This window comes from Neophocaena asiaeorientalis, unplaced genomic scaffold (assembly GCF_003031525.2).
Source record: "Neophocaena asiaeorientalis asiaeorientalis breed wild unplaced genomic scaffold, Neophocaena_asiaeorientalis_V1.1 scaffold172, whole genome shotgun sequence".
Taxonomy (NCBI): domain Eukaryota; kingdom Metazoa; phylum Chordata; class Mammalia; order Artiodactyla; family Phocoenidae; genus Neophocaena; species Neophocaena asiaeorientalis.
This window is the reverse complement of record NW_020173716.1, coordinates 133,615-161,534: the sequence shown is the minus strand read 5'-3', so window position 1 is coordinate 161,534 and position 27,920 is coordinate 133,615. Positions and strand designations below refer to the sequence as shown.

Here is a 27,920-nt window from a genome sequence, read left to right as displayed (position 1 = left end):
CCTTCAATCTAGATGTGGACAGTCCTGCGGAGTACTCTGGCCCCGAGGGAAGTTACTTCGGCTTCGCGGTTGATTTCTTCGTGCCCAGCGCGTCTTCGTAAGTGGCCGCACTTGGAAGGGGAGTCGGCCCCCTCCCCCATCGCGCGCACCCACCCTGCGATTTCCCACAGGGAGAGATCTCTGCAAGAGATCCCGGCGCCTTTCTATCCGTTCCCTCTAACCCTCCCTCCCCCCACTGGGCGATTTAGGTTCTGGGTGGATGAAATGCTTGGGGGAGGTGAACCCGCGCACCTCCCACCACCCAGCTCCCCCTTCTCCTTTCCTCAGAGGGAGCGCTTTGAAGCAGACCTGTGCTTGAAATTAGGGGAAAGTGGGAAATCAACAAAGGCTGGTATGGCTGGACACCGCGCCGCCTTTGCCGGTGTCCGGGACTTGGTCAATTTCATTTCCGAACTTCTTTTTCTTCCGTACTAGTTAGCCTTCCGTGGAGTCTTTTTGTTTTTTGGCTTCACAGACTTAAACACCCGTGTTTTTCGCTCTCCCTAAACAAGCCCTCCCCAATTCTTTACGCCTCTCAGTCTGATTCTGTTTCTTCTCATCTCATTTTCCAGACATTCTGATGACTAAAATGACCATTCTGTCGTAGTAAATTCATTGTGTCTTATCTCTGAGACTGTCAAACCTTTGCACATTTGAGGGTGAACAGATGAATTGGATGTGTCATCTGTTCTTTTTATAGTGATTCATTATTTAGGTCATTGTTCAGAAAGAACAAGAATGTTTGCTGAGTTTTCACTCACTAAAGGTCATTTGAATACTGTAGTATTTAAGAATTCAGTTATGTTTCAAATTGCCAGCGTTTCGCGTTGCATAGGATTTGGAGCAGTTATTGTCATTATTGGATTAAAAGTTGTCTCCTACCTTACTGAACGCTGACGTCATTCTCACCACACCACCCCCTTTTTTAGCGTTAGAAATACTGATTTAATGTGTTCCTGGATGTCTTCTGATGTTTAAATCTTGTTTCCAAGAGGGAGAACTGTTCTTAGAGTTCTTTCTAAGCTCTTAGACATTGTAACAACGTATTTTTGTTTTTAATTTTTTTCTATACTTTAAAGTATTGTTTTTTGGGGGGGAGAGGGAGGATAATTTTAATGGTCATTACTTTTTAGTACTATTTTTCCTATTCATACATGCCTAATTTGAGGATGATCTAAATATTTTTCCATGACTCTTACACCATTCATCAGGATGTATCCTTTTATAGTGCAGAGGATTTTAGTTGCTTCCAAGGGTGCTTTTTTGGATTTAATTTCTACAGAAATTCTAATAATTTTGAAAATATATATTGTCTTTTGTCAAGAGTTGGTACTTAAGAGTAGCCAGAGTTAGCACTTAAATACTTACAAATTGATGGAGTGGTTTGCAAATGTTGCTCTTAATTCGGTGGCAACCCTCTGAGCTCTGTAGTGTAAAGATACATGACAAAATGATAAACTTTAAGTGTTTTTACTATGGAAAATGCAGTAATACTGAACTGTTAGCATGAGATATTTCCTATTTTTGGTTGGGAGGCTGGATGGCTAATTTGTGATTAGTCATTGTAGTTGTTGAATATACTATGACCTCACAGGTTTGTTTACATGACCTCCCACGTGGGCCTTTAATGGTAAGGTAAAATTGAACTTGGTTTGGTTTCATATAACATTTTGAAACTTTCTTCAGTGACTTTGTTACTGATAGACTAGTGAGGTCTAGGTATAGCCTAAGATAAAAAATATAAATCAACTTTGAGATTAAAAAACCCCAAAATATATGTAAACAAAGGTATCTACTTCTGAGCTTTTCAGGTTTAACAAAGATTAATGCAAACTTATGCTTAATTTTGTAAAAAGGTACTTTTAAAGTTAACAAGCATTGGAATCCAGGGTGCATGAGGATGCCATTTACAATATTACCAGCTGCATTTATTGTTGTTATTTGGTGTGATAATAAACTTCTAAAGGGAAAAAAAATTCACATGATAGAAAACTGCTAATTAAAGTTTCCTTTCTTCTGAATGAAGAGTGCTAGTATTAATGAGGAAGCAAGGGTAATGAGGTCTCCTGCTGCTTCCGGTTTCTATAGGTGTCTAAATACCTCTGGCAAGCTATAGAACTGTTTTCTGTCTCATTTTTCTTGTTACAGAAAATTGTTATTGAATTATCTCCATATTGTTGTGAAAACTAATGAATCAATGTTAATTAAAAAGAAGGAAAAAGAAAGTACTAAGCAAAAACATTAAGGTGATTCCACAATAAAATTCCTCCGGAAATGAGTCTTAGGTTTGAAGTGAAAAGTCACAAAAATTATGATCTGAAAAATATAGAAAACAAACTTATGGTTACCAAAGAGGAAAGGTGGGGGGGGGGGATAAATTAGGATTTGGAGATTAGAAGATACACACTACTATATATAAAATAAATAAACAACAAGGATTTACTGTATAGCACAGGAAACTATATTCAATATCCTGTAATAAACTATAATGGAAAAGAATATGAAAAAGAACATATATATTATATGAATATGTGTATATAACTGAATCACTTTGCTGTACACCAGAAACTAACACAACACTGTAAGTAAATTAGCTATACTTAAAAAAGGAAAAAAATTGTGAAAAATAAAACATTAGCACTCCCTATTATTTTTCCTGTATGAATTAATTTATGGTGACTATATTGCCAAACTTAACGTAAAATTTAAATACTGTATACAGGCCAAGAAGTAAAGGCATGTTTTTCTTGTGGAGAATAATTGGAGAAATTAAAAATTACACCGTAGGCTTAGTTATAATAATGATATCTTACATTGCTTGACCTATTTTATAATTTACAAAGCACTTTTACTTGTGATATCTCATTTTACTCTACACCACAGACCACCAGGGGAAATAGGGAAGCAGATAAATTCACTCTTACAGAACAGGAAACTGAAGCCGGAAGAGTTTGCAGCCTTTAGCTGTTTGAGTGGGATGGTGTGGGGTAAGGGAAAAGATGGGAACAAAACACAGAGGAAATGAAATTCAAATTACATTTAATTTTTTGTATTCAAATTTTAAAATTTTAAGAAGAAAATGAATAATTTTCTTACTTTTAAGATATGTTATACAGTTCTCATTTTACATATATATTTATCTTAAAATAATGCTATAGTGAGCAACACCGGATTACAAGACTTGCTTTTTCCCCTGTTAAACACTGTTGGAGCCTTATTTACAGTTACTTCATGTCCTGTGACCCCAAAGACAAGGTGTGGGTGAGTGTGCCCTGGTTGCAGAAGGTCCCACAGAACATACAATGGTTCTCAATCCTAACTTCCTATTTGCAACACTTGGAGAGCTTTTAAAACCATACTGCTGCCCTGGCTTCATCTTCGATCTAAAAGCAGAGCTCCAACTTTATATTCAACAGCCTGTGGATCATTTCTTCTTGAGTAGAAAGACTTTTACAAAAAATGAACTCTTTTTCACCAAGTGATGTCAGTTGTACCTCTGTTTCTATTAATGGTACCATCATTTTCTCTGTCGCCCTGCAAATAATTTCATATTCCTCCCTCTCATTTTCTATTTTTCTTTGTCTCTCCTACTGGACACCCCTAATATTAGTCAGTGATTAGTCACCAGGCAGAAGATCCTAGAAATTCTTCCTTGTTAATGTTTCTTTTTTTTATTATTATTAATTTATTTATTATTTATTTTTGGCTGCACTGGGGCTTTGTTGCTGGGTGCAGCTTTCTCTAGTTGCAGCGAGCGGGGGCTACTCTTCCTTGCGGTGCACGGGCTTCTCATTGCAGGCTTCAGTAGTTGTGGCTCGCGGGCTCTAGAGCGCAGGCTCGGTAGTTGTGGCGCACGGGCTTAGTTGCTCTGTGGCATGTGGGATCTTCCCGGACCAGGGCTCGAACCCATGTCCCCTGCACTAGCAGGCAAATTCTTAACCACTGTGCCACCAGGGAAGCCCTTGTTAATGTTTCTTGCATCCATCTCTGCTTTCCACTTGTAGTTTGACCAGTCGTTACAAGCGTGGTCTGTGGCATTCAGGTCATCACTCCTCTGCCCATCATTTAGCTCTCAGACCTGCAAAACATCTTACATGTTTCTAACAGTTTTATCTTTCTGAAGCATCTTTTGATCCTGGTATTCTGCTGCTAAAATTCTCGAAAATGTTCTCATGTCCAGAGATAAAGTCCAAACTGCTTAAACTGAATGAAGGCCCCTTTCAGTCTGTCCCAGTCTGCATCTACTTTTAAAAGCTTATGTCCCGTTTCTCTCTTCATCTTTGTAACCATCTTTACAAAGCGACACCAGCTTATTTTACTGTGACTCTGGCTATATTGGTTCTTCTTTCCTTTTTAAAACAATTTATTTATTTATTTTTGCCTGCGTTGGGTCTTCTTTGCTACGCGCGGGCTTTCTCAAGTTGTGGAGAGCGGGGGCTTCTCTTAGTTGCGGTGCCGGGCTTCTCATTGTGGTGGCTTCTCTTGTTGTGGAGCACGGGGTCAAGGCGCACGGGCTTCAGTAGTTGTGGCTCGTGGGCTCAGTAGTTGTGGCTCACAGGCTCTAGAGCGCAGGCTCAGTAGTTGTGGCGCACAGGCTTAGTTGCTCCGTGGCATGTGGGTTCTTCCCGGACCAGGGACCAGGGCTCGAACCTGTGTCCCCTGCATTGGCATGCGGATTCTTAACCACTGCACCACCAGGGAAGCCCCTGTTTCTTTTTTCTTATCATAAATAATATATATGCATAGATTCTATCATCATTATATATTTAGAAGGCAAATCCTGTGTTGATTTCTCCTGCTTAAGGCCCAAGGTTTATAGGATATTATAGAAGAGAAGGGAAAATATATAGGATTTATAGTTAATGCATCTGTTTTACATCACATAAATGTTGACTGTAGCTTTTTTTTTTTAGTGAAAGGTAAATGAGACTGGAATTATAGCTCTTAAGTAACATTCAGTAACACGTTTCTTTCTATATACGTATATGATGATTTTTCAGAAGTTCCTTTTGGTGAAGCCTCACTGGTCAGCCAGAGTCAGCCAAAATATATTAACCATGCTTTATCTTGGAAAAGTCAGTGCTGAAAGCAGCCAAATAACTTAGTTCATTTGGAGAGTTTAAAAAATGTACTTGTCATTGTTTGGCTGGTTGTCTCTCCTTGGTAGTCAAGGTCACGTTCCCTGAAGCAGCTGCCCTTAAAGTACACTTTGGATTGAAAGTGCATCCGAAGGGCATCCTCCTGGTTGGCTTCTCGAATCCTCTTGTCTCTCCCATCCTCTTCCCCTTCCTCCCCCTCTCTGTAACTACCTTCCCTTTCTTCTCTCCTTCTCCCTCCCTTGCCCTTGCTCCGCTACCTCTCCTCCCTCCATCATTCTGTCCCTCCCTCTCTCCCTTCTCCCCCACTTTCCCTCCCTCCCTCTTTCTTCTTCTCTTCCCCCTCTTCCCCCAAACACACATTGCTACTCTTTATCTTTCAGAATTTCTTGGCATATTAATGGCTTGCTCATATATGTAAACCTTAATTTTAAAGTCATTTAATGAAAATGATTCGAGTCATTTAAAAAGAATGGTGAGGGGCTTCCCTGGTGGCGCAGTGGTTGAGAGTCCGCCTGCCCATGCAGGGGACACGGGTTCGTGCCCCGGTCCGGGAAGGTCCCACATGCCGTGGAGCGGCTGGGCCCGTGGGCCATGGCCGCTGAGCCTGCGCGTCCAGAGCCTGTGCTCCGCAATGGGAGAGGCCATGGCAGTGAGAGGCCCTAATACTGCAAAAATAAATAAATAAATAAATAAGTAATAAAAAGAATGGTGAGGATGGGGATCCTGATACTGTTCTTGGGCAAACTTTTTGGAAGGGAGATGGATTCTGTCAGGAGGAAGTTGCAAGCATATGAAACTAAGTTGCTCAGCTTCAGATTTTTGCTGCTTACCAGAGAAATCTCTGTCAGCCCCAGCTAACTCTGTGTATCTTCCCCAACTCTCCAACATTGTCAGGAAATGTTGCAAGCCAACTATTACCTATCCTTTTTTTTTCTCTCTTGAGAGCTTGCGTTTGGGTTAATTAATGGCCCTTGAAAACAGATTTTAACTTTTATTCCTACTTTATTAAGGAGTATTTTATTGTTTTTAGTTCTGCTGTCATCATCTTGTATTTTTATGATGCGTTCACATTTTCTAAGTTTACTTTTATCTAAACTATCCACATTCAGAAATTTTCTTTTTTAAGTAATTATAGTGGGCATTGTTATTTCCATTCAATAGAACAGGAAACTGAAGCTCAGAGATTTAAAGTGACTTTCTCAATTGATTTATATGGTGACTGGAACCTTTAGCCCCAAACTGTCCATTAGACAATGCTGCTTATATCGCGAAATTTTTTCTGGTCTGTCACTTCTTTTACTTTAATTAAGCTGTTGTAGACATTCATTAGACATTCCTAGATGAACTTCAAGTCGTAATGATTTAACATTTTTGTAAGGCGTTTCATTAACAGGCTGTTTTTTGTTATTGTGGCAGAAAGACACAAGACATAAAATTCACCCTCCCGACACATTAACAGGCTTTTGTTTTCTGTAATATGTGTTGCTTTTATAGTCCTTAATTTTCTCATATAGCATCTTTCACCATTCGGTACCCTTTAATCTCTACAAATACTTAATTTTTCTCTCCACACCTCCCTCTTAGGACTTAACATTTGTCTAAGGCAGTCTTACTGTCTTTATCTCTCCATTTTTCTCTTTTAAAACTTTCTATAACACCCTTAAATGGAACTTAAATATCATGTTGACACTTTGCACAAAGAACTTTATTTCTCAGCTTTTTCGTCTCATTAACCTAGCACTTAGAAATTGAGAATGCTCACACATTCCTTTTATATTATTCTACCATTTCTGTGGCATTTCACCAATGTGCAAGACTGCACATGAAGGTATGCTTAGGAAAACTTGATGAACACCCATATTAGTACATCTAATTACCATCATTTCATGCCTATAATGTGCACATGGTCTGATGAAAAGCAGCAGTCTTGTTCCTGATCCTATCCAAGGAACTAGAGCTCTGTGCTGCCAATAGTGAGTGCAGTTTCCATTCAGAACTCTCCTCGACGCCCTTTTTTCTGTCTTTGCTGAAGTCTGTGTCCCCTAATAACTTTCCAGCCCTCTCTGTCTTTAGTGCCAAGTAAAGAAAGTATCTGAAATCCAAAATTAAGAAGAGAAACGTTACAGAAAGAAATTATTTTAAGGATAATTTAAATAATCAGATGTTTATTAGAGGATGATTTCTGCGTTCTACAGGGGTTGATGATAGTGGAGATGGCTTTTTATGTATGGCTGTTTTGATTGAGACTTACAACAATCAAATTTACTTGCTACTCAGTTGTCAATTTAAAAAGCTTTTCTTGAGTGCTTGCTATGTGGCAGCACAAAGATGACTGAGGGTCCCCTCCATTCAAGGAAGCAGTTTATCATAAGGTAGGAAGAAGTGCTTTGATAAAAAATTATTAAAGATTCTGTAGTGTGCCATGTGAGGACAGTCCAGAACTGAGTTTGCTTGTAGGTTTCTAGGCAAATTCTGAGAATCAGCTCCTGTCCTGATCTCCTGGAACTGGCCATTATCCACAATATGAAAATCATACACATACCTGTGCTTGTATTACCCTTATTAGGGCTATTGCAGGAATGAGCCTATGCCTCTTCAGATGTAGACCTGAAAAGTATACTTATCTGAAATTTTCTTTTTTGCCTATCATGTACTAAAACATCATTTAATCCAGATGGGGAGGGGCAGTTTTGTGGCCAAAATTTTGACCTGTTGAAAAAGGTAAATTTCATATATGTGTGTGTGTGTATAATTTAGCTGTTAACCAGCTCTGCTGTAGAAAAGGAGGGCATAATGATACTTAGCTGCTCTCTTATTCATGGGGGCTGAGGGCTCTCTTACTCAGCTTTATTTTATTTCTTGCTGAATGAAAACTAAGTTGGCTATGAGGAGAAAGAGCCAGCATTGGTGTTTTACTGATGCCAACTATGACTGCATAAAGCTTTATTAAACAGGGTGTGGTTTGGTTGGGAGTTTTGTCTTTATTTTGAGTATGGAGTTTTAAGATAAGTGTACGAAAACGGGGTTCCAGCATTTCATGCAGCCATCTTTTGACTGGTCTAAATATGATTTAGCAGATACATCCAGAAGAAATGAAATTGATAAATAAAAGTTAAAATGAAAGCATTCCATATTTAAGATGTATTTTCACAAAAAAGTGAAAAGCAATTATGAGTATTTTCTTTGCCAGAAGAATGTAAGTGGCTTAGTGTTTAACAAGGAAATGAAATGATAATGGTGACAGCATTTATTGAGGGCCTTCTGTGTCTATCTGTATCCTGTTTTCTTCTCCTATATTTCAGTTAGCTTCTTCTCAGCCTCTTTTACTCTGTCCTCTTTCTCTGACTTAAATGTTGTTGCTTCCTCTCTTTCCTCCTCTTCTCTCTGAAGCCTCTCCCTGTGTGAACCCATGCGTTCCAAGCTGACATCCTCAACACGTTATCTCAAAGGGCAGAACTCTCCTCAGAGCAACAGACCACCAATTAGGTGTCTCACAGGTATTTCAAGCTAACATGTTAGGAACTGAACTCTTGGTTTTCCGGTAAGTACTTAGTCTGCCTTCTGCTTCCCTACTCTGGGCTTTTCTAGCACAGTAAGTGGTTCTCCCATCCCTGCACTCCAGAAAGAAACCTAGGTGACGTGCTTTATTCTAATCTTCCCTTTCTACCACATGCAAGCCTCCAGCTGTTCCCGTTCATTCTACTCCAGATATTTCCCAAATCTGCCCGTCCATCTCCTTCTCCATCTGTCCTCCCAGCCTAGTTTACCGTCGCCTCCTTCCTCAGGTGCTCAAAGTCTCTCGCTTTTCTTGTTCCATTTTTGCCCCCCTCCCCCTTAATACTTTCCCCATAAGGCGCCACGTTTCATTTTCTTTATTAGATTATGTCATTCTCTTGCTTTAAAAAACATTCAGAAGCTTCACGTGGACCTTATGATAAAATCCAAAAGTTTTACCTGGCTAAAGGACCTTGTGTGATTTAGCTCTTGGCAAGCTCCGCAGTTTTATCTTGTGCCATTCCCAGCTTGCTCTCCTTTAGCCACACCTCTTTCCTTGTAACTCTTGGAGACTAAGCTCTTTCCTGCCTTGAGTCTTTGTACCTCTGCCTGGGGCCCTCCCATCCACCTCTCCATCCCACTCACTTAGCCCCTCACTCCCAACACACAGACACTCCTTGGCGACCTTCTTCTAATCCCGTACATCTCAATTTACTTAGAGGTAAATCCCTTTGCTGCTTTATCTGAAAGAGGTCTCTTCTCCCTGTTCTTTAAAGATAACTTCCTTAGACATCCCTTTATCCAAAGGAAGTGTCTCCCCTCCATTCCTTAGAGGTAACTTCCCTTAATCTAAAGAAGGTCTTTCTCTCCTTGTTCCCAAATAATACCTCTCAGCCAATTGTTGGTTCTTTCGTAGCACTTGTAACAGTGACTAATTTTCTTGGCAAGTTTCTGGATTTCTTCCCAAAGGAAATGTAAGCTCCACTGAGAGCAGGAACCAAGATTGTCTTATTCATCCTCGTTTCTCTAGTGCCCATATCTGTGCCTTAGTAGAGGAGACACTCAATCCATATTTTTTTCTGAATGCATAGAAACAACTAAAGAAAAGATCTCTTTTACTTGAAAATCTGACTCCTGATTATTTTGTCTTTTGCTAATTTTATCCTGTTAAGAAATTGAATAGTGCTTCTCTTCTTTGACCAGGAATTGATTAGATTAATCCAGTGAAAAAAGACATTCGTTAGTCACTATTAAAAAAAAAAATTGAAGTATGTAGTTTTAAAACAAGATAAGTTTTCCCAATGGAAAAATGATAATATTTAAAATTACCATACTTTAGAATCATTTATTTGGAATCATTTATTTTTTTGTTCATTATTCAGGATATGGAAAGTGTACAGAAAATCACACAAAAAAACCCAAAAATCAAGACAAATGTCCCTGTCTCTAGCCAGCATACATTTTAAACAAATTAATTGAGCTATAATTGACATATAATAAACTGTACCTATTCAAAGTGTACAGTTTGGCCAGCATAAATTTTTAAATGACATGTAACCCTGAAGTTGCCTTATAATGTGTTACTAGGATGAGTAAACTATATTGAATAATGTATGTATGTAAAAGAGCACCAAATGAGTAATGAAGGTGGATTATGCTCTCAGTGAGTGGTTTCTTAAAGAATATTTGTGGATAAAATCAAGAGAATGATTGCTCTTCCTAAGTCATAAGATATTATTTATGCTTTTGCCACTTAAAGTCTTGTCTTGCCTTTTGTATTTTAGCAGGATGTTTCTTCTGGTGGGAGCTCCCAAAGCAAACACTACCCAGCCTGGGATCGTGGAAGGAGGGCAAGTCCTCAAGTGTGACTGGTCTTCTCACCGTGGGTGCCAGCCAATTGAATTTGATGCAACAGGTGAATGTTGATGCAGGGGTCCCTTTTCTTAATTTCTGTTATTTGATATTTTCCGCCTACCTTTGCCTCTCCCCATTTGAATAGAATTTTATTTTTTTAATAAATTTTTTATTTATTTATTTTTGGCTGTCTTGGGTCTTCGTTGTGGTGCGGTGCGCGGGCTTCTCATTGTTGTGGAGCACAGGCTCTAGGCTTGTGGGCTTCAGTAGTTGTGGCACGTGGGCTCAGTAGTTGTGGCTCACGGGCTCTAGAGCACAGGCTCAGTAGTTGTGGCGCACGGGCTTAGTCGCTCCGCAGCATGTGGGATCTTCCCAGACCAGGGCTCGAACCCGTGTCCCCTGCATTGGCAGGCAGATTGTTAACCACTGCACCACCAGGGAAGTCCCTCCCCATTTGATATGTTTCAAAATATGATTTAATTTTTGAAAGTACTTGCTTTAGCTTAAATGTAACAATTTAGTGAAATAATATGTATAAGCACTTCAGATCCCCAGAGAAAGTTATATAAAGACAAATGACTTATTATATGACTTTTTCGTACAGTTTTGTGGCATATAAAAGCCTTAAAAATATATTGTGTTTCCACACTGCTTTGGACATCTTCAACTTCCCTGATAATGTCAATCTGCAGAAGTCTGGGGAAAATCTGTTAAAATGTTTTTGCACCTCTTCTGAGAAAGGCTTTTGTCCTTTCTCTTGTCAGCAAAATTGACTCACTGACTCCTTAATCGTGAAATAATCTAAAGTCTTGGGTTGTGCTGTCAAAACCAGTTGAGGAATATTTTGTATTCAAGTAGATTTGGTTGACTTAAAAAACAAATTCTTATCCAAAATTTATTGGGAAAATAATATGTTATGGTTCTGATAACATTAAATTTTTATCTAACAGAGACAAATTCCAGTGTTAGATTGTGGTGGTAAGGAGGAAAATAGCATAAGGAAGATGACAAATAAGAAATAAGTTTTACATTTACATCAGTAAAATAAAATACACATAATCCTATATACATTTGTATTGATATATTTATCCACATATGTGAAAGTTTAGAGACTCCTCAAAGAAATAGTGTGACATTCTTCTGGTACAATAGTTCTGCAAAATTTTTTACCAGTTTTGATTTGCTGGCTTTGACAAAATACTTTAAGATAAGCCTGAAGAAAATTAATATTTTTTTCCATATTGTTATTTCCTGCTGGTTCTAAAACATATTAATTCTGGGAATTATAATACCAGTGAAACAGAAATCATGTTGTGGACTGTTACATTTGATATCATGACCAGTACCAAAATGAGTGTCGTTAAGCCAGTTCTTCATAGGGATTGGGTCACATGTTTGCTTTTTTCCATTTGAAACTACGTTAAAATTTGTTGTTTTTTCCATATATGACTGGCATTTGGAAAACCCCAAGAGTATGTAAATAGGCTCAATTTTACCGCAAATGGAGAAATATACCTGGGATTCAGGATATTATGGGTCAGGGCATTTATATCTTCTAACAACATGTGAACACTAATAAAAAATGTTGAACTGTTCAGATATATTTCTGTATTCAACACCACAGGTTTTGTGCAGTGCCAGATGATGTATTACTGGTCTTTTTTGAAATTTGGCTTTAGTATTATTTTTATTGAAAAAATTTCAGACAGTCCAAGAGGGTAGACAGTGAAAAAATAGGACTTGCTCACATTAGCCTGCTTAGAGGCAATCACTTTAAATAGTTTCTTTGATCTTCCTAGAATTTTCTTATTCCTATATATCTGTATATCCTTAAAAAAAAAACAACTCACAAATAGGAATATACTAAATATTACTATTAGCTACCTGACTCAGCCCCCCGCCTCTCCCTGCCCAATATAATCTCTCGTAGACATATATAGATTTACCTCATTCTTTGAAAACCACGGGTGAATGGATAAAGAAGATGTGGTACATATATGCAATGGAATACTACTCAGCCATGAAAAAGAATGAAATAATAAACATTTGCAGCAACACGGATGCAACTAGAGATTATGATACTAAGTGAAGTAAGTCAGACAGGGAAAGACCAATACCATATGATGTCACTTTTATGTGGAATTTAAAATATGGCACAAATGAACCTATCTACAAAACAGAAACAGACTCATAGACGTAGAGAACAGACTTGTGGTTGCCAAGGGGGAGGGAAGGACTGGGAGTGTGGGATTAGCAGGTGTAAACTGTTATATATAGGATGGATAAACAACAAGGCCCTACTGTATAACACAGGGAACTGTATTCGTTATCCTGTGATAAACCATAATGGGAAAGAATATAAAAAAAGGAATGTCTGCATGTGTAGAACTGAGTCACTTTGCTGTATAGTAGAGATTGGCACAACATTGTAAATCAGCTATACTTCAATGAAAAAAAGTATATGTAGTGTTTTGATAGAAATTGCAAATTATTTTTCACAGAAGTTTACACCCCTCCGGTGTTTTCTGACATCCATGCCAATACCATTTATCACCATTTTTTTATTTGTCAATTTTATATTATATATCATATCATTATTCTATGTATTATATATGTATAATTTATATATGTAATATATTATTATATTATTTTATATTAATTTGTATTCCTTTAATTAACAGTAAGACTAATCATCTTTGCATTTGTTTGTAAGCCTATGGCCTATTCCTTTTCCTCTGAGCCACTTTTAATATATTTGCACATATTTTCTGTTGATTAGTGGATTAAAAAAAATGAATCTCAGTTGATGGCACTCCATCCTTTTGGTTAGCTAGGCCAAAATTTGGAGTCATCCTTGACATAAAATCTCAGCGAGTCATAGTCTAACTGCTTCTTTGTCCTTCTGCTGCTAACATCCTAGTTCAAGCCACAATTGTCTTTCACCTGGACTGTTGCCCTGGGCTCCTGAATTAGTAAAGGAAAGAGATGGCACACTTAAATTGGGATAGTTTGAGGAGCTTTTAGTAAGGGGACTATTTACAAAGTAAGTGGGCACTAGTTAAAATTTGGCCTCTAAGCCTGAAGGGAGAAAGGGAAGGGAGCAGTTACCAGAATCCAGGCAGTGGGGCGAGCCACGTGAAGGAACTGTGGCTTTTGTCAGAGGACAGTAGCCAGCCCAAGGTGACTGGAAAGAACACGGGAATAAAACCCTGGCCTCACTCTCCTTCCTCCCTTTCATCTCTGTGCGTGCTCCCCACTGGCTGAATCCAAGTGGGAGCCAACGTGCCCGGCTGCCCATGAGTTCACACTGGTCAGCGTCCTGGGCAAAGAGCAGGGTGGGGAACGATGGAGAGGAGACCTGGAGGGGCAGAGGGAAGAGAGCCGGCACCCCCCTCGCAGTTCTCCCCGATTCTGCCCTGGGTACCCCTTGCTGTTTGTTCTCTAGAGCAGCCAGAGTGATTCTTTTAAAATATTCAGATTATGACACTCCCGTTCAGATTCCACTAATGTCTCCCCATCTGTCCCGCAGTAGCCGAGAGGACTGAGTATTCCAGCCCACCATTTCTATCTTTACCTTCATCTTCTAGTGTTCTCCCCTCCTTCATGCTCTTCCAGCCTCACTGGAGCTCCTTGCAGTGGCTTGTGAACAGTAGGCATATTTCCACCTTGCCTTCCCCTGGACTGTTCCCGCTGCCTGGAGCATTGATCCCTCCAGTGTACATTGGGTGCCCCTCCACCACCTCCTGTGGGAATTGCTCAAGTGTCATCTTCTTAGTAATGCTCTGACCAGCTTATTTAAAATGCCAGTTCCCCCTTTCCCACTTTGTGCTTCCATCCACTTTTCAGCTTTATTTTTTCCTTAGTACTCACATTGCTATAGAAGTTATTTATTTTTAGTTAATTCCTCTTTCTTTCAATTAGGATATGTATTCCACCGGGATAGTTTTTATCTGTTTTGTTCACTGCTGAAATCCCAGGGCCTAGAACAATGCCTGGTGCCTGGCACAAGTGGTACCCAATAAATTGAATAGATGGATGAATGAATCATAAGAGCTTTTTCTATAGTGAGGAAATAACTAAAGTCCTTTCGTTATATGTTTACAAATACGGATTTTTTGTTCTATTCTCTTTTTGTCCTTATGATATTTCTCTTAATCATTTTGTATAACCTCTGAGACTTCTCTTATGAAAAGAATATACAAATTGACTGCATTTTTTACATTGGAATTTTTATCCAAATAGTGTTTGAATTTAAGAAAAAAGGAGAATATAGTTTTCAATAATCTAGTCATGAACATATATCTGGACACAGCACCATTAGACTGTGTCTTGACTGTGGAAGAAATGCTTACAACTTACAGAATCCACCTGAACTTTTCTCACACCTCTGTCCCATCTGAGCCCAAACACATAAACATCTCTGCCCCACTGATGCCTTTTATCTTCTCCGTTATCTCGAGGGAGATAGTGGCTTTTCCCTCTTTCTCTCCCTCGCCCCTGTCTTGTGTTGGGAGACAGTAACTGAGTGAATAAATGTGGTTTCTGAAGGCAAACTGCCTGGGACTCAAGCCCCAGCCCTGTCGTTTACAGCGGTTTAACTTGCACAAGTTACTAACAGGTTACTACCCTCTCCCTGACTGACGCATCAACCCTGCTCCATAAGAATGCATTAAATGGAATGAGTTGATTTACATGTGTTAAGACATGTAAAGTGCTTAGTGTAGGGACTGGGCACACTATCACGGCTCACTTAGTATAAGCTGGGGTTTTTTTGGTTTTGTTTCTTGTTTTTTTTTGCGGTACGCGGGCCTCTCACTGCTGCAGCCTCTCCCGTTGCAGAGCACAGGCTCCAGACGCGCAGGCCCAGCGGCCATGGCCCACGGGCCCAGCCGCTCCGCGGCATGTGGGATCTTCCCGGACCGGGGCACGAACCCGTGTCCCCTGCATTGGCAGGCGGACTCTCAACCATTGTGCCACCAGGGAAGCCCAAACTGTTTTATATTTTTATTACTTCTCCCTTCTCAGGAACCTTCTCATTTAACTCTATGTTCCTGTTCTTCCCCTGCTCCCTTCTTTTTTTTTTTTTTTTTTGAACTTTCAAACATGGTTAAATTTTTCCTACCTGGAAAACTAATCAAAACAGCTTTCCCTTGAGCATGTGTCTTCTTTTAGCCATTTTCCTTTCTCCTTTTCTTCACAAGCAGGGTATTGAACACGGAGCCTCTCTTCATCACTTCCCATGCTCAGCCATTTCAATCTGGCAGCTCCCTAAGCCCAGCCCAGCAGTGGCCCGAACTGAAATCGCTGGTGGCAGCCTCCTTCAGTGGATACTTGATCCCTCATCTTATTGAACGTCTCTCTTATAATTCACCTCACTCTTCATTCCTTCCTTATTTAATGTCTCCACTCTTTGCCTGTCTGAAACTATTGATATCTTGTCCCCTTACTCCTCCTAACCTTTTTAAAAAAATTTTTATTGAAGTATAGTTGATTTACAATATTGTGTTAATTTCTTCTGTACAGCAAAGTGACCCAGTTATACATATGTATGTATTCTTTTCCATTATGGTTTGTCACAGGATATTGAATATAGTTCCCTGCCTCCTAACCTTCTTGATACCCTTGTGGAGTTTACCCTTTAACTCTTCTTTCTTCATTCACTCCATCCATATTTGCTATACATTGTTGTGTCATGAAAAAGAAATAGGCCATGGAGTCACACAGGCCTGGGTTCAAATCCAGACTCTGCCATTCTTCCAGTGTTACCTTGGGAAAATTACCTACCTTTCCACAGCTGTACTACATTCCCAGGGTGATCATGAAAAGTTTCAATTAGTTAGCTTATTTTCTCTACTTTATTGTGTTTCTGAATCCAGAGGAGACTTTAGTGCTTAAAAGGGCTCCATCCTCATGTTTTTAATATTTGGGAAGTAAAATTTATAAAATTATTTTATTTAAATTATCTCTTACATGATATGGTAGATATTACAACTGTTCATTAGTATCGTATTTCTGGGAATAACCTCGAATTTTGGTAAGCCCCTGTGACTTTTGCTAGCCAATGAAACATGAGCAGAAGTGTGTCATTGATGGGTGGAGGTGTTTAGGAGTTGGGGCATTGTTCTGCTTCTTCTCTTACCAGATGCCATAGTGAGTAGTGATAGTGTAAATAATAGAACCTCCCTCAGCCTGGGTCCCTGAGTGAGGAAGACATAAAGGTTAGACTCTTACTGACCCACGATGTATGTGTATAAAATAATCCTTTGTTATTTTTGAATAATAGATACTGGGGATGCTTGTTACTATAGTGTAATGCAGCCTAACTGAATAATACACGTCGGGATATTAAAGTTGAGTAAAATTATCAGTAGTCAGCTTTTGGAAAATGGTTATTAAAGCCCTTTCCTATTCTGTATGCCAACTCGATCTTCTGTTAAGTTTCTTGCTCTGTTTTACCAGGTCCTGAGTGGCTAAGTGACTAGGTATCATTGCTTATGCTAAGAATAAGCCCCTGGTTGGTATATTGCATTTAAACTGGGAGAAACTGTAAATAGACTAATAAATACCTGATGGGGAAGCCATAGCTTTGGAGTTCCCTGAGTGCAGTGACTCTTACAACTGGCATGTCCTTTGCGGGAACTCTGGAAGCTCTGGCTATGGGGTCATTACAAGAGATACCATTCCTATGGGGCAGGAGGCTTTGAGGCATGGGTAGCTGCTGTACCCACCAGATCTTGTTTCTTCATATCTGAGCTGTCTCCTGATGAGGCAAAGAGAAGAGCTCTGGACAGCTGTGTGTATTGCTGCACAGGGAAGTTCATGTAAGGACTCTCATCGGGGAGGTTATGCCTGGTTCTGTACTATAGCCTCTAAATAGATTGGTGATGTGTGTGGCCTTTGGTAGTTTTGTGAGTCTGAAAGTTTGGTTGAGCCCCGAGAAGACTTCCTGATAGTTGTTGCATCAACATTTGAAGTTTGTAACTGTTCGAAGTACTGCTCTAGGCTCATTTGTTTCTTGGGCTATTTCTCTTTAGAAAAAACAGAATAATGACTTTATCCCTTCCTGTAAAAAGAACAAACTTCAGCTAGCTCCAGGATCACAATAAAATGTTTTAGAGTAAGGTACTTTTTGGAGATACTATAAATGCTTGGCGTTAAATAGTATATTATCAATGTCCTTTCCCATTTCTTTCTTCTTCCTTTTAGATCAGGTTCTGCTATACAGGCTGTCAGTGCACTAAGTACAGCTCTTTTTCTTCATTTAGCTGAAATTTATGCTTGTTTTCTTTTCTTTTTTTTTCTGGTTATCTTATGATGTGTTTGTTTTCCTGATTAGACTGTAAACTCCAGAGAGGGAACGGATGTGTTTCTGCTCACCATTGTGTGCTAGTGTATGGAGAAGTGTCTGGCATATGGTAGGTTGTATATGTGTGTTTATTGCATGCAGGTGTTGGGTTCTTCGTGCAAAGCAATAAAAATTGACTTTGGCTAAATTTTGCTGAATAGGAATTTATTGGCAGAATATTGGTAACTTGATAGCTTTCTGAAAAATGGGCAAGAGAAGCTAACAGAGGAACCAGTAGTGTAGGGTTTTATTGCTATTGGAATTGCTCTTACTGACTATGGGGCAACACCATGGGAATAATTTCTTACCCATCCCTGGCTCTCTGCATCACTTGCTAGAGATTCAAAGCTTTTATGGTAGTATCTGACTGAGTCTAAGCCATATGCCTATGAAAGTCAGAAAAAGTCTATCTTATCTGGCACAGCTAAGAAATGATAGATTAGAGCTTGTTTAGAGAACTAAAACTTAGGGTCCTTCAAAAGAAGAAAAAGAATAGCAGTAAGAGAGTACCTTTTTCTCTTTTGGGCTGGAAAAAAAGATACTAGTCAGAAAACATCCTTTACAAATCCAGTGAGTATCTGTTACTGATCAATAATTCATGGACCAGTTTTATGTTCTGTTTACCAAAGATGTACCTAGATATTAGGCGATGTATAATTTGTTAGGCCATTTTATTGTGGGTCGTCACGTGCATTAAGACATGTAGTAGTAGCTAAGGAAGAAAGTCTGGATTTTGGTATTAGGATAGTGTAACACTTAGTTTCTTAGCTCTTAACAAGGAAAGATGAATATTTTCAGTGTGCTTTTCTTCTTACTCCAGGGCATGATTTTGGGTAGAGGGAGAGGAAGGAAGATTTCAGAAATATGTTTGGAAGACCAATCTAAATTTACTTCATTTTAACTCTGAGAAGTAGACACAAATAGATTTATACCAAAATAAATGAGGCATACCTGGAAAGTATCTAATTCTGCTTGGGGCCTTTGAGGAAGGCTTCCCAGATCGGTTGGTGATATTTTAGGTAGCTAATAAAAGATGAGGTAGAATTCACCAGATGTGGAAGAGGGTTCCAGGCAGAGGAAACAATATATGCATAGATTAGTAAAAGATGTTTATGAAGGAAAATCAACAATTCCATGTGACCTGCGTATATGCATCTATCTATAAGATTTATATGTGCAATGTGAGGCAGTTGAGAGCATGTTGAGAAATGAAGCTGGAAGTAAACTGAGGGAGGATCTAAATGAACTTTAAAAAGATATTATAAACCAGCAGTCCAATCAAATAAATTCACCATCAAGACTAACACACATAAGAGCATTGTATTAAAAATAAAAGGATCTAGAGCTCAGTGGGTAGATCTTGGTTCCTTGCCATGCTAAGTAGATTTGATGTGACCATTACAGAGAAAGTAACACTTTCAGTACCCATTCTGTTAATTTTCTTAGTCATTATTTTTGGTAGAATTATACAAGTTACATGAAATAATGAATATTATCATGTGGATATCTCCAAAATATTGTAGACATGCCTTTTAAAAAATTAAGGGAAAATGTAGGGTTCTGCGATGAACAGTTTAATTTAGCAGAAAATTCAATCCAAGATGGTAAGCTTACTTAGTGCTTTGATTTTTGAATGGTATTTGTGCATTACTGAGTCTGCAGGAATAAAAGGAAACCTCGGTCTAAAATTTCTTGTTTCATGGATTTGTGAAACTTAGTTCCCAAACATGCTCTCTGTTAATTTTCTTTCAAGCTTTTGACTTTTGCTTGTCTTTTTTGTTTTGTTTTGTTAACTTCTAAACATGAACTTTATTACATTTCTAGTTGTGTCCTTTTGTGTGACTTGTCTTCTTTTTCTTTTTTCTGCTGATTTTCTTGATGTAATATGTAAAGAAAACCACAACTACGGTGTTAAAAAGGAAAACCTAGTGTCTTATTTTACATGCCCGTATAGTGATTGAAATATTATATCTTGCTTCAAAATACTAGTTGCCCACTTGAATTTTTAAACCCCCTCATCTAGTGACTCCACAAAATTTGTAGGTTTTAACCAAGGTTTGCATAATGGCTGAAAACTGATTTTCCCCTAAATTGACAGAATAATCTGAACTTGGAAACACTGTTGAATTAGTGAAAATTAAAAGGTCATTTTGGAGTATGATTTGTTTGTTTTGTACTAAGATGATTTTTTAAAAAAAATTAAGGTATAGTTGATTTACAATATTATATACATTTCGGATGTATAACATAGTGATTCACAATTTTTAAAGATCATACTCCATTTATAGTTATTATAAAATATTAGCAATATTCACCGTGCTGTACAGTATATCCTTATAGCTTATTTATTTTATACATAGTAGGTTGTATCTTATTCCCCTACTCCTAAAAATGAAGATGATTGTCATGTAGAAAACACAATTTATCTGAATGTAGATGTGGAAAAGTAGAACTTAAGCAAATCTGCTTTAGTTTAAGGATTAATGATCTATGTATTTTAGGAAGTAAAAATATTCTAAAACTGTATAATGTTGGTATACAAAACAATATCAAGAATATTTATGTAGCAGGCTAGGGATAGTCTGTTATCTCAGTTTTGTCTTCATGCCTCAATTAGTTTCTTATTGTTGTCATAACAAGTTACTATAATCTTGGAGGCTTAATTAAAACAACACAAATTTATTATCTTCAGTTCTGAAGGTCAGCTGTCTCATTGGGCCAAAATCAAGATGTCTGCAGTGCTGCATTCCTCTTGGGGGCTCTAGGGAAGAATCTGTTTTCATGCCTTTTCTAACTTCTAGAGGCCACCAACCTTCCTTGGCTTGTAGCCCCTTCCTCCATTGTTAAAGCCAGCAGTAGCTGGTTGAATCTTTCTCAGGCTACACCACTCTGACACTGACTCTTCTGCCTCCCGGTTGTGACTATATCAGACCTACCGAGAAAATCTGGAGTAACCTTTCATTTCAAGCCCCTTAATTTAATCACACCTGCAATGTCCCTCTTGCCATGTAAGGTCACATATTCAAATGTAAGTTTCCAGGGGTTAGGACTTGGACATCTTTGGGTGGCGGGGTTGGGGGGGATTATTCTGTTACCACAGTGCCCTTTTAAATATTTTGTTTCATATTGGTTATACTATAAGCTACTTTAGGCACAACCATGCTTATGTAAGTCAGCCTTGTTCCCTCTCTTGTTGTTTTTGCTTTGGTTCTATGGTTATGGGGAACACAAACTAGAAGGTGAAGGCTCAGATTCAAGCTCTGACACGCACTAGATGCGACCTTGGGCAAGTGATTTAAGTTTGCCAGCCTCACTTTTTCCCATCTGTCAAATAAGCATAATACCTACCCTTCAAGTTTGTCATGTGCATTTAATGAGATAATGTCTATGAAGGTACTTTATAAGCGATGAAGCAGTGTACAAATGAAGAAAGGATAGTTTACATCATGCCCATACTACAGTTGTGGGGAAGTGAATGATTATGGAAAAGGAAAAAAACTAAAGATAATTGTGGATATTCTTAAATGGATAATATCTTGGTTTGTGTTGTAACCTCTGTTATGGTGGCATTTGGGAAAATCTTCTCCTTGCAGCATGCTTTCCTTTTTTAGGAAGCAGATGTTGCTAACAGACTGACCATTGCCCAGTTTTCTTAATAGTAAGTCTTTTCTCAAAAGGTAGACTGATGATGTGCACTGACAGAGGAGAACATGTAGCACCTGGCACAGTCAAAGTCTCTTTGTGTAGAAAGATGGGCTTGCCTGCATGATTGTTAAATACGTCCCTTAATAAAAGGAGAAGCGCCTATGTTTATGTTCCAAATTCAGTGAATGGATGTCACCTCTCACCAACAATATCTGTTCTAGAGAAGGTCAGAAGTCAGATCACTGCCCTGCCACCCAAATGGCTTGCTGGAACACTTATTACCTGTTCCCCTAAGGGCTTGGCCGTAGGCTGGGAAAACCCTGGCCATGCCAATTTTCCAGTCAAGAAAGATGCTGTGGAGTATCTTCTGGATATTACAGCGCTTTGTATTTAATAGAAAATAGAAAACTTAGCTGCTCTCTGGCCTCTCTGCCATACAGTTGCCAGCTCATTGCAATTAAAACAATCAGGCCATCTCAAAAACAGCCTCTGAAGTTTGCTTTTGTTCTCTAGGTGAATTTTCTATCTTTCAGAGTGGTGTCTAGATATCTGTCCAGTTGCAACAGTCCTGCAAATTAGAAAGTTAAAGAACACAGAGAAAAATAGTCTCCCTTCCCTTTGTTAATACAAAATAAATTTATACTAAAGAATTATATATATGTGTGTGTTTTTTTAATGAAACTGTTTCTCCTGATATAATCTGTTGTTCCCCAGTAGAGAATTATACAATTGGAGAACTGGCAGGCAACCTAGAAATCAATTAATGCAATTCCTTTATTACTAGTTAGTTGTTATTTTAACTCATGCAGTTAGTTGGTATTTTAACATTTTAAATGTTTTACCAAAACTGAGTTCATATATTCCTTTAAACTTATCCTCTTCCTGGCTCATTTTGACCTGACTCACACCCATTATTTTAAGACTTAACATTGACTTGGGTTTTTTTTAACTTTAGTAAAGAGTTTTTGTTTTAAAATGTTAGATGCTTTCAGGATCATTTCCTTCTCATTACTAAGAGGAAACAAACCAGCATTGATGGAGCAGTGGGTGTTTTCAAAGGGCCTGTATTCTTTGTGCTGGCTCCATGAGAAGCATCAGAATTGCTCATGGAAGGAGAGGTAGATTTTGATTCTCTGTTCCCCGTGGTGGTAATAATTCAATAAATAAATAAATGCCAGTCCCCAGTGAAATGAGCTTCATCATATTTTTTTCTGGCTCTACTTTTCTGACTCTTCTTGTTTGCTTTTAGAAAACAGTTATATCTAATTTTATATAAAAGATGTTTTTGGATAGCTCTAGGTAAATTAGTATCACTTTCTCATGTTCATAGACTGTGATTTAAGAACTTATTTTTAGATTCACAAGTGATTAGTTTTTCAGTAGTCTGTGGACCCAAACACTGGATTTAGAGACCTTTATCTCTTGTTATTTTAAGTCAATGCAATTATGCTTCTAGAGACATTTAAAGACACTTTAAAGTTATACAGCAAATCATCATTGCATTAATACTGATACCTAACCACTGCATATTGTCTTTCAGAGTTTCGTAAATTAAGAAACTGTATTTTCTTACTAAGTCAAAGAAGTTATTAACCTCCATTTTGATCTTCAGTAATATCTGGAATTTTGATTTTTTTAATGAATTATTTTTCACAGTATTCTACTCTAGTAGTTTGAGTACTAGGAAGTATAATGCTTATTGAATATAGGAAGAATAATGCTTATAAAAATTGCTAGGAGGAACTTGCTCAATTTAAATGTTCTTGAATTTCATGAACTAAAACTTTTATGTGTGGGAGATGAAAATGTAAACAAAGTTAATTAAGAGGGGATGTGGAAGCTTGTAACTAAGCTTTTGTATGTGAAGATTATTGGATACGTATCCACACTACTTTTTTTTTTAACCTTTTAAAACATGCAAATAATGCATATTCATTGACTGAAAAAATGAGAAAACTTCGAGGGGCCAAAAGGAAATAAAAATCTCCCGAGTCCCATCACCCAGGAAATCAATGGCCATAGGATATATTTGGATGGGTGTGTATAACATGTTTGTGCATGTACCTTGTGGCCTTTGTATATACTGTTTGTGTGTGTGTGTGTGTGTATAAATATGTAAAATTATAATTTACTCAATTTATGTCCTATTGTGTTGGAGATAGATTTTTTTGCTGTTTTTAAAATCTATTATAACGGTGCTTTGAGCATGTTTATTAAGTGTTTGTTCATATTTTAAATTATTAGGATTAATTTCTAAAAATGAAATTTGGAAGTCAAAGGGATGTGTTTTTTAACGTACATTTGATAGATATTTGCGAAGTAGGAAAACATCGATACAACCTATCTCTGAACCGAACTTGATACAATCTTTCTTAGTTTGGTGGGTGAAACATTTATCTTGTTTTAACTTGCATTTCTGATTTCTAATGAGGTTAAGTCTTTTCTCATATGTTTATTAGCTCTTTCTGTGTTTTTGTTTTGTATTGTCTATTTGTATTCTTGGTCTATTTCCCTTCTGAATGCATCTGTTTGGGTTTTTTTGTTAATTTTGAAAAAGTCTTTATTATATACATGCATTTCTGTTATGTGGCAGCTGCTTTTCTACCTGACAAGTTTGTCATCTTTTAAAAACAGTTTTATTGAGATATAATTTATCATAATATTCACCTGTTTTAAGGGTACATAATTATAGAGTTTTGCAGATATTATTATAATCTAATTCCAGAGCATTTCTATCACTCTCTAAAAAGAAACCTCATGTTCAATGCCAGCCACTGCCCAATTACACCCCCACTGATGTTAAAATGTGCTATTTAGGTACTACTGACAAATGCTGCTAGTTATAATTACGTTACTTTTGACTGTAATACACATTCATATTTCAAAGATGTTGATATCTGAATATTTGCAGCTCTGAGTCAATGAAATACATTATTTCACAATAGCATTATGTTACAAATACATGATACTAGCAGCTGTCTGACTACTTTTTCATTTTCTCTCATATTTCTTTTATAATATTTGTAACTCTGAAAATATCTTATGTAATTCTTTATTATTTCTCTCCCTTGAAAGCAGGGACCTTATCTGTCTCATTTAACTGCTATATTCCATTCATTTAGACATAGGAGTTACCTGTGATTTATTTATTTAACTGAATGATCAAAGAGATTTCTTTCTCTGTCCTGTTAATTTTCACATAAATAAGTAAACCATATTGGGAGATTTTTCTTTCAGGCAAATTTGTTATAGGAAGTGTGACTGAGCAAAAGTGAGGTTTGAGGTAAAAAGCTGCTTAAGGAACACTGCAAATTGTCTATTTTATTAAAGGGTGAATATGGGATGGCATTTTTTTTTAATTGAGGTATAATTGACATACTAGTTTCAGGTATACAACATCATGATTTGATATTTATATATATTGCAATATGATGGGCACAATAAGTCAATTAACATCTATCACCGTTCATAGTTACAAAATATTTTTTTCTTGTGGTGAGAACTTTTGAGATCTGCTCTCTTAGCCACTTTCAAATATGCAGCACAGTATTATTAACTATAGTCACCATGCTGTACATTACATCGTTTTAATAGCCACTTTTTTGGGGCAAAATTAAGCCCTCTGAGGACCTACATCATTATTCGTAAAGTAACAAATGGGAGCTGAATGACTAAATACACAGGTCACTTCCAAATAAAAGTTTACTGTTTTGCTTTTCTAATGTTTTGGCATTCTTCTGGCCTTTGGCCTTTTCAAAAAAGGTGATGTAGTCTTGTTGTTCCCAAGGATATTCTTTAGGCATGAAAAGAAGAAACAAAAAAATGTAGCTTTAGGGTGATAAGATAACTTTGTCTTAAAAATAAGCATCTCCTGTAATTCTCCAGCAAGTTAAATGTTCGACAGTGTCTTTTCAAACACTTGGAGGAAATGAGAAAAAAATGAGAGGAGTTGGTTACTAATCAGCGGGCAGAGTCTAAAGCTATGACAGTTTGCGTTATCCAATATGCTTCTGTCCTGAAGTCTTCAATCATGGGAGTCTGATAAAGTGCAACTGGCAAGTTTAAAAGCCGACCAAAATAGGTGTTAAATTTTCAAGTCTCTGGTGATGTACTTGCTAATTAACTTTAAGATTCTCTAGCAGCATTTTCTTCTATGAATTTCCGAAAGTGATAGTATGGAGTCTTATGTTAATTTACATAATACGGGGCAATTTCTTCTCATTTTTGCCATTGTGTGAGACACTCTTTTTCCTTTTAATTTACTTGGGAGATCAGAGCTAATATTTCAAGGTGTTTTACAGAATTATGGACAGAAATCATTGTTCTTTCTTGACTGTTCCCTGAGGAAGCATTTCCTTCAGCACTGGAATTTCTGCAGTTGTCTGTATTCTGTATCCCTTTCAAGGTTGGTGGCATGGTGCCGGGGAGTTCCGGCATCACTCGAAATGGTGACTCAGGGCTGTGACTCAAAATATTTACTTCCGTCATGTGCCCTGGATTAGCTGCCAGTTTCAGCCAGGTCATGAATGAACTTCTTGTCAGTGTGTTTGGAGAACAGGCTTTCCTTTTCTTTCTCCCCGCCCACCTCTATTCACACTTCCTCTGAGTGAAACTTCTGCCTGAGGTTGAATTGGGTATTTTAAGACTTGGTCTCTGGAAAAAAAAGTTCTGATTGGTAAAGAAGAACTTCCCATTGAGCAAACTTCTTAAAAAGATGGTAATTTGAGGTTGTGACCCTGTTGAAGCTGAAGGCGTTCAAAGCAATGGGTGATAACATATTTTTTGGAAAACTGTTGACTAAGTTTTGGATGCCAATATATGCCAATGCATTATAGCCAAATACATTTGACTTCTTGTGTTTGTTAATGTAATTGAAAACACCTTTAATCACTGGATGCTGTAAGATACGGCTGTTGTCTTGGTTTTTCAAATATACTTTTTAATCAAAAAGAGCCATATTGCCTGGTGCTTTTTCACCTTGGACTGGTGCTGCTTCATTTTTCTTAAATGCTGTGGGTAAATTGCTTGCCATATTGGAAAGAACTATGGATTTTTATGCTCCATAATACTTGATGATAAAAATAAAACCAAAATATATGTAAAATTTCTACTTATTTTCCAGGACATTTTTTTAGCTTAAGCTAAACCTGATGTCCACAAAGGCAGATAACCATAATCATAATGGTAGGGGATGTTTTTGATGGTTTTTTTAAAAAAACAGGACATAGAACATGGTAGCAATGAGAAGCACATAATACCTGACCATGCATAGCAGCGTCCTATGCCACCACTTACAAATTTAGAGAAAAGTCCATTTGTTTAGGAAAACTAGAATCTATGGAAGCAGTTTTTCAAAGTAGTAGGAAGAGAATGGGATAACATCTTACAGAGGAAACTTCTCTTCCTCCTTTCAGAAATATAATTGAAGAAAAATTGCTTAGCATAGAGGGCAATTCAGAAATGCCATGAAGTCCACTCTTAGCGTTGCATGAAAGCTCTTGACCACTGTTCCCCTCTAGACCCTTTTCTCTAGTCACAGTGAACAACTCACAAGTCTCTAAAAAATCCAAGAATATCCACTCCTTTGTTTCTTTGCGTAGAATCTTCTCTTGGCCCAGAAAGCATTCCCTCACTTGTACTCTGCTACCCTTTTCCCATTACTCTTTACACAGTCCTCTACCATTGCTCCACTGTAATTACTTGTTCCCATGACTCTCCCTTGTATCAGATATTTCCTTCAGGGGCAGACTACCATTTCATCATGTGTTAGGGTCATGGACAGCTACACCTGACTTTTCAGTTAGGGTTTGGATCAAACATGGAAGCAAAAAGGTTTTCTAGGTCAGTGGCCCTTGGGTACAGAGGCCTACAGGGCTTGTGTAAGGGACTGGGGACTCAGGGTAAGGGAACTCTTACATATAGAAATAAGTTTATCTTGGAACCTTGATTAAAATTTAGCCATTAGAATAATATTCTATATTACATACCATTTTCCAGAAGGTTTATCATCTTCATTTAGCAAAGAGCTCATGCTCAGATAGCTTATAATGAACTTCCGTGTATATTGGAAGAGTAAGTAGGTGTGACTTTGAGGGAATATGTAAGTCTCTTAAATCAAAATAGAAATATTCCTAAACTTGAAACTGAAGGAGATACGGGGGTTGATTAAATAAACTGCTGTACAGCTGTATAATGTTGTACTCAACAACAATGAAAACGGTGCTGTAGATCTACTCTTACTGACATATTGTTACAGGGAAAAAAGTATATACATTTACATGTATAGTAATAGCTTGAATATTTTTAAATATTGGCTTAATATCTACTTTGCATAAAAGGATATGCATGTATTCCTAAAACAAGTGTTTAAGAATAGACACTAAAATGTGAGCAGAGGATATTTCTTTATGGTGGAATGGTGGTATTTAGATTCATCTTTACAT

General features: G+C 37.7%; 1 protein-coding gene across 2 annotated transcripts in view; it reads left to right on the top strand.

The window, feature by feature from the left end:
* The first annotated feature begins 6 nt into the window (after positions 1 to 6).
* The window catches only part of ITGAV (integrin subunit alpha V), an 85,228-nt gene continuing 57,314 nt past the window's right edge, over positions 7 to 27,920 (top strand). Inside the window, exons 1-2 of one of the 2 annotated variants that reach the window (XM_024750649.1) lie at positions 7 to 97; positions 10,421 to 10,548. In XM_024750649.1, the coding sequence (XP_024606417.1) occupies positions 10,422 to 10,548 (127 nt within the window). In that variant the 5' untranslated portion in view covers positions 7 to 97; position 10,421. Of the gene's footprint in view, positions 98 to 10,417; positions 10,549 to 27,920 lie in introns of both variants that reach the window. The other variant, XM_024750648.1, reaches the window with a different exon arrangement.